This window comes from Esox lucius, chromosome 12 (genome assembly GCF_011004845.1).
Source record: "Esox lucius isolate fEsoLuc1 chromosome 12, fEsoLuc1.pri, whole genome shotgun sequence".
NCBI lineage: Eukaryota > Metazoa > Chordata > Actinopteri > Esociformes > Esocidae > Esox > Esox lucius.
In genome coordinates this window covers 33,364,455-33,378,782 of record NC_047580.1, presented here as the reverse complement: position 1 = coordinate 33,378,782, position 14,328 = coordinate 33,364,455, and the positions used below count along the sequence as shown (strand labels likewise).

General features: G+C 46.2%; 1 protein-coding gene across 1 annotated transcript; it reads left to right on the top strand.

Annotated features, from left to right (window-relative positions):
- The first annotated feature begins 1,837 nt into the window (after positions 1-1,837).
- Positions 1,838-14,194, top strand: slc25a33 (solute carrier family 25 member 33). Its single transcript, XM_010875032.5, has 7 exons — positions 1,838-2,042; positions 4,544-4,726; positions 7,601-7,678; positions 9,627-9,727; positions 10,645-10,711; positions 12,467-12,747; positions 12,989-14,194. Exons 1-7 carry the CDS (start codon positions 1,999-2,001, stop codon positions 13,189-13,191), a joined length of 957 nt encoding a protein of 318 aa, XP_010873334.1. The 5' UTR covers positions 1,838-1,998; the 3' UTR covers positions 13,192-14,194.
- Positions 14,195-14,328: the final 134 nt, after the last annotated feature.

Below are 14,328 nucleotides of genomic sequence, written 5' to 3'. Positions count from 1 at the left end.
AATATTAAACGAGGCACTACTACTTACATTACAAGATAGTACTTAACATGAACAAAGTATATATCTATGCCGCGTCAAGTATGTCCTGAATTGGTTCCAGACTGCATAATTGTCTTGAGCGCTGCCTTATAGCTCGTTTTGTAAAATCATGTCCTCTGACTAGTTACAGCTCCTGACACGCGATGGCAAATTTCCTAAAGCCAGCAGTGATCGCTGGTGTAGAACTTAAATAATTTCTTTTCAGAAATTACAAGATCTTAGCTTCATTAAAATTAGTCTAGATTTAGATTTTGTGGAGACCACGGGAGACCTGCTTGTTTTCTTACAACCTCCAAGGACGTTTATTGAATCGGCACGACAGACTTCTTCATTATCGATAAAAGCCCTCAGGCTTTCAGGACCTTCGGGTCCAAATATTTGGCCTAACGCCATTTTACGAAGAACTCCTGTAGCCCTGTCATCGGCCTTGTTCCATCTAATCAGAGACCTGACAACGGCAGACCCCTGAAAGACATTACATAGGTGGCTTGGCTAGCTTTCTAAGTGTGCGGTCATGTAAATAAGGAAACTAAAATCCGTGCAATAAGGAAATACGAAATCTTATTTCCTCATAGCATGAATTTTAGTCATCCCTATTCTAACCCCTCTAACACACCCTCAGAACTGGGTTCAGACATCATTCCAAATCTTGCACATGCTTCTGGTCTTTTCTATAACCTGTCTGGGCTGGCGGATGGTCAAATTGTTTTGATTCTGTCCAATTTCAGCAGGTGAACTCAATCAGGCTCTGAGAAAGAATTTCAGAAGCTGTTTGTATATATGATTGAACCTGGGCTTGTTTACCTCCAGCTCCAATTTAGTCAGCTGCCATTTTCCCTCAAATTCCCATTGGCTCAGCTTGTTGCTTACCTCCAACTCCCAATTGGTTCAGCTGCCTGGTGTGGCAGAATGATAATATTATCATACATGCAATAAAATATAATTTTGTGTCATATGTCCAAGACATTATCCAGATGCCACAGAGAACAGTCATGGCATCCAGTGTCCGGTTTCACCCCCTCCTAAAACAGACGCGAGTCAGTCTAAATGGCATCCTCAGTACTATACAACCCAGTATATTATAGTGTCCTACCTGTGGCCAGAGTCTGTAGAAGTCCATGTCTTTTCTAGGGGTAGAAGACACTTCCCTTTGAGCAAAGGCCATTGAAAAGACGTCTTCCTGTTTGAAAATACCTCTTTCAAAATATTTTGCTCTGTGGGTTGTTATTAGACCTTTGTTTATTAAGAGGGGGATATTACTTTGGGCTCGAATAGTGACATTGAAGGGGCTGCGGTAATACCCAAGAGCAATGTCACCAGCCAAACAGACCATAGCCAGGAATCACTGGTGCATAGTTGTCCTCGCCAAACTGTGAAACCTCCAACTGTTATGTGAACTTGAAATTTGTAACTGATTTACTAGGAGTATATCTAGATCAGAAAACCACAGCCCAGGGGAGATATTTGTTGTAAATAATAAAATAAAATCACACAGTCTATAATATAAATTGGAATTAAGTTTGCCCTTTGGCTCACCTCCACATTTTTACCAATTCAATAGACATCCGCGCGATGGAATAAAGAAAGGTAACTTTTTGTAATGGAATGATTTTTTGCAATCCAATGCTATCAACAAAAACAATGCAATTGATCACCTTTTTTAATCTGGATTAGGCTAGATTGTTTTAACCCTTTCTCTCTGTGTTTCCTGTAAACTGTTCTGTCAGTCAATTGGTGGATAATGCCGGACTGTACACGTCACGGACAACTCCCCTGACCAGCCCCCATGACGCAAATACTCGTTCTTCCTAATCGGCGCAGTTGGAACGACTCCGTGAAAGCCGGGTGGACCGCTGACTAGGCTACAAAGGCAAACCAAACCCCATTTTCGCCTTGAACTTATGAATATACCTTTCACTGGACGACTAAGAAGATTATGGTTATAGTTTAAAAAAAAAAATGGCACAGAACAATAATACGCTGTTACATCTCTTTGCTGGGGGGTAAGTGCTTCTTTAATACCATTATTCTCAAATCTGACATCTACTACCTACACAGTAGCGTTAGCATAGCTGAATATATATAAAAAGGAAGCTAGTTAACTCCTGGTGTTCTGGTTGCAAACTGTTCGTTTTGTTACATTGATGGGTTCCAGATATTCACTCTGCGTTGTCCTTTTTAAATTATTTTGCGACATCTTGTTGTCCCAACAGTAGCTACATGTCTCCCATTCAAGCTTGGTTAGCGGTACTTTAGCTCGCTTCATCATGAGGTTGCTAACGCGAACGTATGTTAATAGCCACAGTAGCTCTAACAGCGGACAATGTGTGAGTTTGATCTAGAACAGTATTGCTAGAGTACTGGACTTGTCCGTATCATCCGTCGTGTTATTTTATGTCAAGTGGTCTATTATTGTACCTACTTCGTGCTGTAACCATACTGGTTTAGTTAGATGGTTATCAAGCTAACAGCTACTGAAGCGAGCTAACTTGTTGTAGGAAAGGTTTATATGGAACCTATTTGAATTTAACTCTATTTCCAGGAAAGCCATTCCCCTAGAGATGTACCGTAACCAAGTCATATCATGCATCGTAATTCAAATAAGATTTTGATTTCATGTGACATTAGTTAGCTTTAATAGCTATGTGTCGCAGTAACTCTGACCTTGCTTAAATTGTCCTAGCTCGCATTACATAATCGTTCCTGGGCAGTCATCCATGTGACCATGCGAAGTGCTGTAGCTTGCAAGCCGTGAATGTTAGTTAGCTATTGCTCTTTAAAAAAAGAGGAATCTGTACTATTTAAAGGGACTAGCTATATTATCAAATTATTCATTTTTACAAATAATGGGCAATATATTAAAGAGGAATGAAGGCTAACTTGCGCAAATGTTTCGTGACAAGCACCCTGATACAGCAAGTCTCAAGATGCTTTATATTTCAACCGACTTGCACGCTTACTTTTGGAAGCCAGTACTTTTGTTTTTTTTAAGGTTATCAGTGGACATTTCTCGGCAGTTAAGATGGCACTTCAATAACTGGAACTAATATTCCACTTAGTTACGGTCTTCTTAAGGATATGTTCCCACATTAGTGCCACAGAGTATCTTCATCCAGACCATACCATTCCTGAACATAAATAGAGGAAATAAAACCAATACTTCTCACGCACTGTTGTTTTCCCCAAGACTAAAGCAAACAGCACAAGTTCACCAATGCTCTCTGTCATTGTCACAGGCCATGCTTTATCTGCTTTTCTTGGCTGGTCCTTTCCTGTTTGGGGCACTTTTATTAGGCTACTGTGGTAGTGTGTTCTTTCAGAGTTACAGGGAAGACTTGGAACAATAAAACTCAGGTCGACTTTTACACATCGATGGCTAAATAGTCCAGCCCATATGAATGTTCAAATGCTAATTTTTTTCTTTAAAAAAATGTTATTATTTAGATGTTTTGTTGTGGGTATCAGGGTGCGTGCCATTGCTGTACATAGAATTATGCAATTCTTTATTAAACCATAGTGTGTGTTTTCCCATGAGGTCCCATGCCATTTTAGCTGTCTGAGAAGATGCCTGTGCGGGTCTGGCAGAAACCAGAAGTATCTGGCTTTCTTCCTTTCTGCTTTACTGAACTGGATGCTTTTGACTTCTGCCAGCCCCATACAGACTGTGATGCTTGAAGATTTAAGTGAACGGATTGGCTGGCTGTGTGTTGAAATTGGAAGCCTGTTGCCTGCCTTTCTCCATTTGACCTGCCTTTCAGACATTGTACAGTCAAGCCAATTTGGGACAGGATGGAAGCACCAAGAGAAGCTTATTCTTAGCCAACCTGATTCTGTCTCACCTCTAAGCTTGTCATGGATAGTCATGCAGGTCCATCTCTCGCTTTTTGAGGTCATAATAAATTAAACTGTTTGCCTGGTTTAAATGTTTGGACATTAGGAAAATTGCAATTTAAACTCAGACGTCTGACCCTGTCGTCTTACTGTGCGGTCAGATTGGTGTCCCAGGGTTCATTTACTTGTTTGACCAGATGTCTGTTGAGTACATCTGAGGGCCTATTTATGCTGCCGTCTCTTAGTAAATGCTAATGCGCTGTGTTTAACAGGGCAAATACATTCCTCTAAAAAGTTGTCATAGTGGAACCCCAAAAAAAAAAGTACTACTACAAAAACTAGGACTGTGTTTTGTGTTTCCCGGACATGCAAAGAAGTCTATGCCCCTTCAGAGAATGTTCTCCACTTCTGATGAGCTTGAAGCTTGGCCTCTGTTGTTCTTCAGCGTATGGGATGGTAGAAGGTGGCCAGAGTGTTGGGCCATTAACTGAAAGGTTGTTTGTTTTGAATCCCAGAACCACCGTTTTAGCCTCTGAAAAAGGCAAATAACCCCAAATTTGTTCCTGTATATCGACTAAGAATGTAATGAAATAATAGCTCCCGTTCTTCTCCGTAGCACTGAGGTCTTGAATATAGTCTGTGTTATTAACATGGTCGTCCTTCCCCTCGACAGATGCAGCGGTACGGTGGGGGCCATCGTGACCTGTCCCCTGGAGGTTCTGAAGACCCGGTTGCAGTCGTCAGGTCTCTCGCTCCGGACCGTGTTCCATGTCCAACTGGGCTCAGTCAGCGGTACTGGGGTCATCAGGCCCAGTTCGGCCACTGTCACACCACCTGGCCTGCTTCAGGTCTTACGGTAAGGGCTTTTCTCTTACTGTTAGAGTTGGGTAATTACGTTAAGGGCTTTTCTCTTATTGTTAGAGTTGGGTAATTACGGTAAGGGCTTTTCTCTTATTGTTAGAGTTGGGTAATTACGGTAAGGGCTTTTCTCTTATTGTTAGAGTTGGGTAATTACGGTAAGGGCTTTTCTCTTATTGTTAGAGTTGGGCAATTACGGTAAGGGCTTTTCTCTTATTGTTAGTTTTGGGTAATTACGGTAAGGGCTTTTCTCTTATTGTTAGTGTTGGGTTGTTACTATATATATTTCTCTTTATTAGCCCTGGAGGGGCAGTTGTTGCTGGTAAAAGGAAATATAAACATGACAGCTGGAGTAAAGCTATACAGCTTCCAACATGAATGAGTGATGCACAACAGTGCTTAGAAGGCAGACAGTATCCCATTTCCTAATCTGCAATTCATTGTGACAAACGAACAAACAGTCAGTCACAGTAACACGCCGACCTGTTAGATGTCTTCTGATTGCCAGGTGCGTGCTGTCCCACTACCTAGTGGGTGTGATGACTGCATTCCCTGAGAATGTAGCCCGAAGACCTCTGGCGGATGTGGTGTTGTTTTTCCCAGGTTGAACACAAGGAATGTGAAACCCACAAACCAACCACTCATAATTGGCTGTGATCGTGTCACAATGTTGCACCATAATGTAGAGTGGCTTGTTGCCAATCCCTGGGAGGAAGGCTTATCATGATCTCCAACTCTTCTGAATCGGTTATCTGGTGTGGACTTATATTCAATTGGATATTATAAAATTGGAGAAAGGGGTGTAAAAAAAAAAAAAAAAGACCCACTCTATCATGTCTGATTCTACAAAAAACTTGGCCTGTGGCTATACTTCCTTAAAGACTGGTCATTTGAGGCTTAACGCAATCTGGAATCTCTGGGACGTCCTTATCCATAGCCCCTAACAATGCTCCAGTCTTGACCATAACTCCTACCGGGACCATCTTAAAACTTCAGTGGGGTGTTGACCAATTTGGGAACTCAATTGTAAAATTCAGCATTGTGGTAGGCATGCTCTGCTGTCTGACGAAGGCAAACTTTAAGGGCTTAAGTAAATCCTGTCTTATGTAAAGAAGCTCTAGAGATTAACGAAAGCCAGTGTCCAGTTTTGATCTAAGAGCTTTTTGCCAGATCTAGGTCTCCACTCAAGCGCAAACCCAACAAACTAGACACACCTAGAAGCACGTAGACACTGGGTCATCAGGGGCGTTTGCGTAAGAGGTTGCTGCCACCGACGCGACGCCCCTGGCCTGTTATGGCCAGGGAGGTTTTACCTCAGGGTGCCAACAGTGTGTGAGGGAGATGGTGTGACGGTGGTTCTGCTACGCCGCCCACCAGGGGGAAGCCGCAGTGAATGACTTGGGGCTCCCGGCCCTGCTCTGTGCCTGGTGTCAGATTTCCCCCGGTCAAGGGTTTTGAGTTTGAGGCCTGCCGGGCAGACTACGCTGAACCAGTCTGGGCCAGATTCTGTTGAATAATTCAGATGCGGACCGCTCGGTTCCTATTGGGTCTGGACACCGGGCGCGGTTTTGAAGCGACCCTGCAGTGTGCAGTGTCTGGACATGTGCCGTGTCGGGATTCGGTTATGCAACGGCTCTGCAAGGGCCCGTCCATCTCGTTTTGGTCAACGCTGCCAGTGGTTGTTAAATGATCTGAATACAGAGAGGCAAAGCAATTGATGACGGGACACAGGCTGAGGTTAAGCTGTTGTTTTACTGGGCCTTGAGGCCCTTTGGGTGCACGCTCATGATGTTATCAGCTGGGGTAGAAATGAGTGTCCTGGAAAACCTGTGTGCCTTACATTGTAGAGAACGTAAATAATCCATTTACTATCTTATACATCGGTGTGCCCTTCAACTAGCCAATTTCAGTTGGTCTGCAATAAAGATCTCCTTTTCTAGGCCTGTGCAATTATTTCAAGTTGCAAAATTTTTAGTGTGTGATGTTCATATTGCTAAAGATCCATATTGCAAGCAATTGTTATTTTTCTAATGCATTTTGGTTGTGTGTAAGTTCCATTTATCTGTCATCTTAGAGCTGCTTCTCCACACACACACACACACACACCCACCAGGCGCCGCCCCTTGCCCCCTCTAGCTTTCCCCGTCACAATATTTAGTTTGAGCAGTTATGTAATGATGACCGTCTCAGCCCAGGTGGTGTTGCTGTGTTGCCCTGGTTACAGGTGCTTGCACTGAAAAGAGGTGTGTGTGTGTGTGTGTGTGTGTGTGTGTGTGTGTGTGTGTGTGTGTGTGTGTGTGTGTGTGTGTGTGTGTGTGTGTGTGTGTGTGTGTGTGTGTGTGTGTGTGTGTGTGTGTGTGTGTGTGTGTGTGTGTGTGTGTGTGTGTGTGTGTGTGTGTGTGTGTGTGTGTGTGTGTGTGTGTGTGGTCACCCCCACCCAGACAGGACTGGGTTCAAAGTTCATTCCAAGCCTCGTAAGGTATGGGGTGAGGGTGTGAGACAAAACAAACAGTTTGACGTGGGTTGTGTTGGGGGGCGGGGGGAGGGGGGGGGGTCAATGTCGGGGGTGAGGAGATAACAGGACCGTTAGTCTGAGTTCAGTTAACCTGCCTTTGGCCCTGTGGCTGCAGACCCTGAACTACGAGTCACCAATAAATGTGTAGGCGCGTTCAGTCAGGGGCTGTGTGCTGACACTGGCCTGACCGGTTAGTCAACTAGTCTCATGTAGAGGAATGTGCTCGTCGTTCACTTAACCAACCCAGTTCATTAGAAATGTAATTATTTGGAAGGAACAAACTGAGCGGCGAGTGACTTCTCAGTATCTTTTATCCGCACAACAAATAGAAATTGACGTTGTTCTTTCTTCTCATAGGTCGATTCTAGAAAAGGAGGGACCGCGGTCGCTTTTCCGTGGGCTCGGCCCCAATCTGGTCGGTGTGGCCCCATCAAGGTAAGCAGAATCCACCTGCCGGCTGCGTTTCAGATTTTAACCACAGACACCACAGATTTCTCACACTCCTGTGTATTCAGCTTTTTGTCCACAAGCCCAAGTATTTATAAACAGGGACGCTACCTAGTTGAGTGGTTTTATTGGAACAAAATGTCTTTAAATGGATGACTCCAAATTGTATACATAATGTTGTACCGTTTCCCATCTGCCCAGTGACCTGAACACGTTTCAATCATTGATGTTGAGTCACACCGGTCTGTTGAGGAAACATCCAGTGGGAAAACCACATTCATTTTCCACACCTTCCAATTCCTCTGGATGTCCGTGAAACTCAGGAAGTGGCGATCAAACCACGGGCCCTGAAACCGGCCAATATGGTCTGTCCCCCGTCACAAGGCAAAACTGAGGGAGGTGAAGGAGAACCGAAAAAGGGCAGCTCCCATCTAGTCAGCAGAAAGTGCGAAGACGCTAATTCAACAGAGATGTTTTGTTTTCTGTTTGCATAATGGGTTGCTGCGGCGGGCGCTAATGAACACCCTGCCGTTTTAGACGTGACCGTTAGGAGGCATTTAGACAGACTTTCACCCTCTGAACTGTCAACAGTAACCCGTTGTCAATGTTTTGTGAAGTGTACATATTATATAATATATTGTTCCAAGGGCAGATTCTGCTGGTTATTTGGAATACTGATTGGGTCCAAAAAAAATTGGATACCTTGCACAAAATTATCTGGATTGCTAGACCCCCCCCTCCCCCCTCCCCTTCCCGCCTGGAAAAGAAAACACACCAGTTAATTTGGAATCTTCCAACCCTTGAGGTTGTTTGTTTTAATGGCGGCAGGCCGGGTGTATTTAAACAGATTTCCCATCCCCCCGGTTTTGCTTACTGTAAACTCCCTCATGCCCCTCATGCCCCTGGCATTCAGACACAATTCTACACCACTTTGTTTGGGATCGTAACCGTGTGAAACCCTTTCAGTAAGTGTCAAAGTACTTTCTTCCCGGAAGTTCCCTCCCCATGAGAACAACATCGGCCCTGGGTTATCTCTATCTCGATTGCCCTGGCCTGCGTCTCTGCTTATTCAGCCCATTCTGGTGCTGCCTGAAACACACACACACACACACACACACACACACACAAACGATGGGCTATTCCAGAAGGACCGCTCCGGACTGGAGGACACTCGAAAGACCATGTGCACATGATGCACTGGACCGGACTGGCAGGTTTGGCTCTGCGAACGGCTGCAGATACTGTTTTCTCTTCACAGCACAGGGGTGCCACGTGAACACATCGCAGTCGTAACCCGCCCGCTGCGGACGGGGGCCGTTAGTAACCAGCCCACTGAGGACGGGGGCCGTTAGTAACCAGCCCACTGAGGACGGGGGCCGTTAGTAACCAGCCCACTGAGGACGGGGGCCGTTAGTAACCAGCCCACTGAGGACGGGGGCCGTTAGTAACCAGCCCACTGAGGACGGGGGCCGTTAGTAACCAGCCCACTGAGGACGGGGGCCGTTAGTAACCAGCCCACTGAGGACGGGGGCCGTTAGTAACCAGCCCACTGAGGACGGGGGCCGTTAGTAACCAGCCCGCTGAAGACGGGGGCCGTTAGTAACCAGCCCGCTGCGGACGGGGGCCGTTAGTAACCAGCCCGCTGAGGACGGGGGCCGTTAGTAACCAGCCCGCTGAGGACGGGGGCCGTTAGTAACCAGCCCGCTGAGGACGGGGGCCGTTAGTAACCAGCCCGCTGAGGACGGGGGCCGTTAGTAACCAGCCCGCTGAGGACGGGGGCCGTTAGTAACCAGCCCGCTGAGGACGGGGGCCGTTAGTAACCAGCCCACTGAGGACGGGGGCCGTTAGTAACCAGCCCGCTGAGGACGGGGGCCGTTAGTAACCAGCCCGCTGAGGAGGAATCGGTCTGACCCTTTGTGTGTTTTTGTCTTTGCAGGGCGATCTATTTTGCCGCCTACAAAAAGTCCAAAGAGACGTTCAACGGCATCTTTGTGCCCAACAGTGGGCTGGTGCACATGTCTTCGGCCGGCTTTGCAGGTGAGACCCGTCTCAAGCCAATGAGAGAAACCTGTGCCATGTTCATAGAGCTCAGCCCACAGGACCCTGATATAAATCTGCCCTTATATGTGTTGTGAACACCTGAGCAAAATTTGTTGCACCCAAAAAATAGTGGTTCTCCACCAAAATATTTACAAAGTTAGATTGTTAACTGAATAATGTATTAATTCCAGTGACGGTCTGCACAACCCTTATGTCTCTTTACATTGGTCTGCATAATCAAATCTAGAAAGGTGATAGGTTTTCCTTACCGATCAGCACAACCTGTTCTGCCTTCCATCAGTACTGCCAGAGACTAGGTGTCAAACTGGTTCCACAGAGAGCAGAGTGTCTGACGGTTGGTGCCCTCACCTTGTGCGTGATTGATTAATTAGGTCACTATTTGGTTAGGTTCTACCCCCACCTGGTTGTTTAAGACTGAACTGGGAAGCAATGTAAAGGAAATAACAAAAACCCTCATATACTAGGACAGTGTTTCCCAACTCCGGTCCTCGAGTACCCCCTACAGCACACATTTTTGTTGTAGCCCCACCTCCACAGAATCGGTTTGAACCCTATGCTATAAACTCTAGTGCAAGGCTTCTCAACTCTGAGCCTGGGGACCCAATCCACTGCTTGTTTTCTATTCTACCTGATAGTTGAATATTATTTTTGAATATAATTTTTTTGAAGCGTTTAAATGTGACGATTGCAGCGACTGTGGACTTTCCCTGTGCCCCTCTACTGGAGGTGTTTTACAAGATGCTATGCTGGTTATATTCCTGGAGTACTTGACCTCCTTGACCTTTTGTTCTTTGCCTGAATTCCCCGACCCCAGAAATATGAACCCTCTCTCTCTCTCCCCCTCTTTTTTTGGTGCTTCCAGTGACAAACTCTGTTTCCATTTCCTGTTTCAGCCTTCGTTACGAACTCACTCATGAACCCCGTCTGGATGGTGAAGACCAGGATGCAGCTGGAGAGGAAGTATGTTGTGTATTAAGTCTCTAACATGGTGGATTGATGGCTTTGCTTTTTCTGACCGTTTAGACTTTGTGATTAATGTTTCACCCGGCAACAGATACACATCGAGGTTAAATTAACACTAAGGTCCAGAACAAAGGTTGTCAACTCTGGATTTCTGTTCCACCTCATCATTCATTACACCCACCTGTTGCTCCAGTTCTAAAGAAGTCCCTGGTTAGCGGGTTGCAATGAAAACCCAGAGTGGAAGTGGCTTGGAGGGCCAGAGGTGAGGTTCAGTTATAAACTTGTCCTCCTGGATGAGAAGGACAGCAGAGAAACTACAAGGTCACATGGACACTCTGAGCCATGTATTCAACCAAAACAATATCCTAATATTTACCAGTTTATTTATACTACACTCTAGCAGTTCCTTATGCAGGCTAGTGTAATTTATTACCACACTTAGCAGGAGTGTTTTGAACCTTTTTTATACCAATAGAGGCAAAACATGAACAATATCTGTTCTATGAAAGGTTTTTCTGTATGTGCTCTAATTTTGGTTTACCTTTGTCCGTAATAATTGGTGAGGGGATCTATTGATGTTCTTGGTCCTTCTCTGTTAAAGCAGTGTTTAAAAAGAATCTATATGAAATTATTTATAAGTAGCAATTAAGTACTGTATTCTTTTTTGTTTTCAATTAAAATGGTCGGAAGGAAACAGGAAAAGTAACCTCTTCTACAAAAAGCAGTTTGTCAAGGAACATGTTTTGTAGGATTCTCTGGGACTGGGCCAAAGGGTCTCGTGGTCTTTCTCATCCCTTCATGACATCTAAAGAACCCAGGGCTCAAAATCTAAAGATTCACTGTTGCACTGCTCCTAAAAAATTAGGAGCACCTTGTTACAACTAGGAGCCCCAGAAAAGACATTGCGTTAAACTGATTGAGATTCACCTGAGGGCCCATATGACTTCTAGACATTTTCCAAGCCCTAGAAACCGGAGAGTAGTCACGTCAGTCACGGCAGACCACGAAGAATATCAACACGTTGCCGTATCGGGTCAGATCTCTCCACTCGTTTGCACTGCAGAGAAGCTGAATTTACTGTGATCATGATGCAACCCTGACCAACAAATATGTAATCTCCATTCCCAAGTCACCTGCTGGATGTATTCCCTGGCTGTATGCAGGCCTCCTGTGGGGGGGGTGGGATCGTCCCTGGGCTGTGCCTGCAGCGCTTCTGTAGCCTCTCCAAGAAGGATTAGCCTGAAGGCGGGATTTTTTTTCGGTCGCCAGTCACGGCCGCCACATGTGATGTGACATTTGAGGGGCCCGTCTCGGTTCTCCGGTTACGACTACTGACGCATGAGGCAGGGGCCAGGGGCTATATTTACCACCGAGGACGTGCCCCAAACGCCACACTGCTCCCTTCACTGGTGCCTCGACTTTAACCAGGGTCCTGTTGAGAGGCACTGTGTAGGGAATAGGAGGCCGCTTGGGATTCTGGGAGTGTAGGAACATGTGAGGTCACAGGCATGGGCACGAGCTTTTTGACATTAAAAGATAGTGGTCTTGTCTCCTGTACTATTTTTCCTTGGGGGTGGGGTGGGGGGGGGTAGGGTAGGTAGGTGACTGGTGACCCCTGATCGGGGGTACCTTAAGCTAAACAAGTGTCTTCCATTAGAGTGCTTCCCTCCATTTCAGACTGTTTTCTTTGTATGAAAAAAGTCATTAATTTGAATTCATTGGGCTCTGACCTGGGTTGTGCTCTGTCTTCAGGGCCCGAGGGGAGAAGAAGATGAACGCCCTGCAGTGCGCACGTTACGTTTACAGCACCGAGGGGATGCGGGGTTTCTACCGGGGCCTGACGGCGTCATACGCCGGCATCTCCGAGACCATGATCTGCTTCCTGATCTACGAGACGCTGAAGAAGCGGCTGAACGAGGGGCGCTTCACCTCGCGAAACGGCGAGACGGAGAAGGGAGCGTCCGACTTCCTGGGCCTGATGATGGCCGCAGCTTTCTCCAAGGGCTGTGCTTCCTGCATAGCCTACCCACACGGTGAGCACAGCAGAGGGGTGGGCGTGTCTGGGGGGGGTGGGCGTGTCTGGGGGGGGGTGGGCGTGTCTGGGGGGGTGGGCGTGTCACAGGGCACCTCCGCATCGTATCCATGGGTTTGACCAAACTGTGGCCCAGTCAACTGTGCTGTAGACTTAGAAACGTGGCTCAAAAGATTGATGAGAAAAACATACCAATGGTTTGCATAAAATAAATGTACCGTAATTTCCCACCCCCCTCACAGAGGTGATCCGAACAAGACTCCGAGAAGAGGGCAGCAAGTACAGGTACTTCTTCCAGACGGCGCGGCTGGTTGCGGTGGAGGAGGGCTACGCCGCCTTCTACCGAGGACTCGTCCCACAGCTCATCCGTCAGATCCCCAACACCGCCATCGTCCTCTCCACCTACGAACTCATCGTCCACCTGATGGGAGACTCCTCCCACTGATGGACGGCGGCCGCCGTCGGGTGACTTTGACGACATGGCGGCCAGGGTGTTGGGGGGGGGGGGGGTCCGCCCAGCCGTTTATGTAGCTACACCGTTACCCTCCCTGTGGCACATTGGCCAGCGAGGGGACAATTGGGGAATTTGGGGAAGGAGGTGAACTTTTATTGCGGACAGACCGACTGACTCTAGTCACCGTTGAGGGAATCTGAAGGCAGGTTTTACTGTCGTTCAGAGTCCTGAAACTGCTCAAGTTACATCCCAAATGGCTCCCTGTCCTCTGTTTAGTGAGTCTTTTACTTTGTTGGGAGCAGTGTACCATTCAGAAACGGAAGCATGCAATGTTGTTTAGGTGCTCAGACGAATTTACCCTCTCGAGAGAGTTGTTGAACTTACGAACGAACTCTTGCCCGGGTGCCCAGATGTGTTAGTGACGTCTTTCTTAACTACCTTGCTGTCATTCTTAGTGATGAGTTGGGAAGAAAGCACAAACCAATCAGGGACACGGGATTGGACAACTACAGATGTGAGAGATTCCATACAAAGTAGAGGTCATCGGAGTAGAAGAGTACTGTTAAGTTAAACTAAATTATTTTGTATTGTTTTCAATGTTATTTGTCAGATTCTGTTTCTCTGATACTTTTGAGTGGTTCACGCTCAAAGATCTGTCAATGTCTTTGCCTACGGTTGATTTCATTTCACATTCATGAAGGGGGTGTAAGGTAAAGGCCTGGCTAGAATTGTTCCTGGCTTGCCTATAAAGGTACCATGAAGGCACACTGTTCATCAAGACAGTTCCTTCTGCTCTGCTTTATTCATTCACTAGCACATGGTGATTTTTGAGGTGTGATTGAATTATCGCTGAGTAATGATTCTTTTTTTTCCATGATGACAAACAGGTTTATCTGTGTATTGTGTTTGTTAAAGAACATGGTCATCTTTTACAGTAACATGACAACGGGAATGCTTATTTCACCAGTGGCTCAATAAAATCTCCTCAAGTGTGTTCTGTTTATTGTTCTGAATCCAACTGTAATTGGGCTGGAAAATGTGCTGGCCTGGGATTTCTTCATTTGTGTACTACAGTTAAACCTGCATTTGAACTGTACTCTAACTTTTTTTAAATGCAATACCCAGGGG

Bases quoted from the DNA above. Each gene is read 5' to 3' on its own strand.
- slc25a33 (XM_010875032.5), top strand. From the start codon at position 1,999: ATGGCACAGAACAATAATACGCTGTTACATCTCTTTGCTGGGGG. The intron at 7,679-9,626 runs GTAAGCAGAATC...TTGTCTTTGCAG, and splicing joins GTCGGTGTGGCCCCATCAAG to GGCGATCTATTTTGCCGCCT. The intron at 10,712-12,466 runs GTATGTTGTGTA...CTCTGTCTTCAG, and splicing joins AGGATGCAGCTGGAGAGGAA to GGCCCGAGGGGAGAAGAAGA.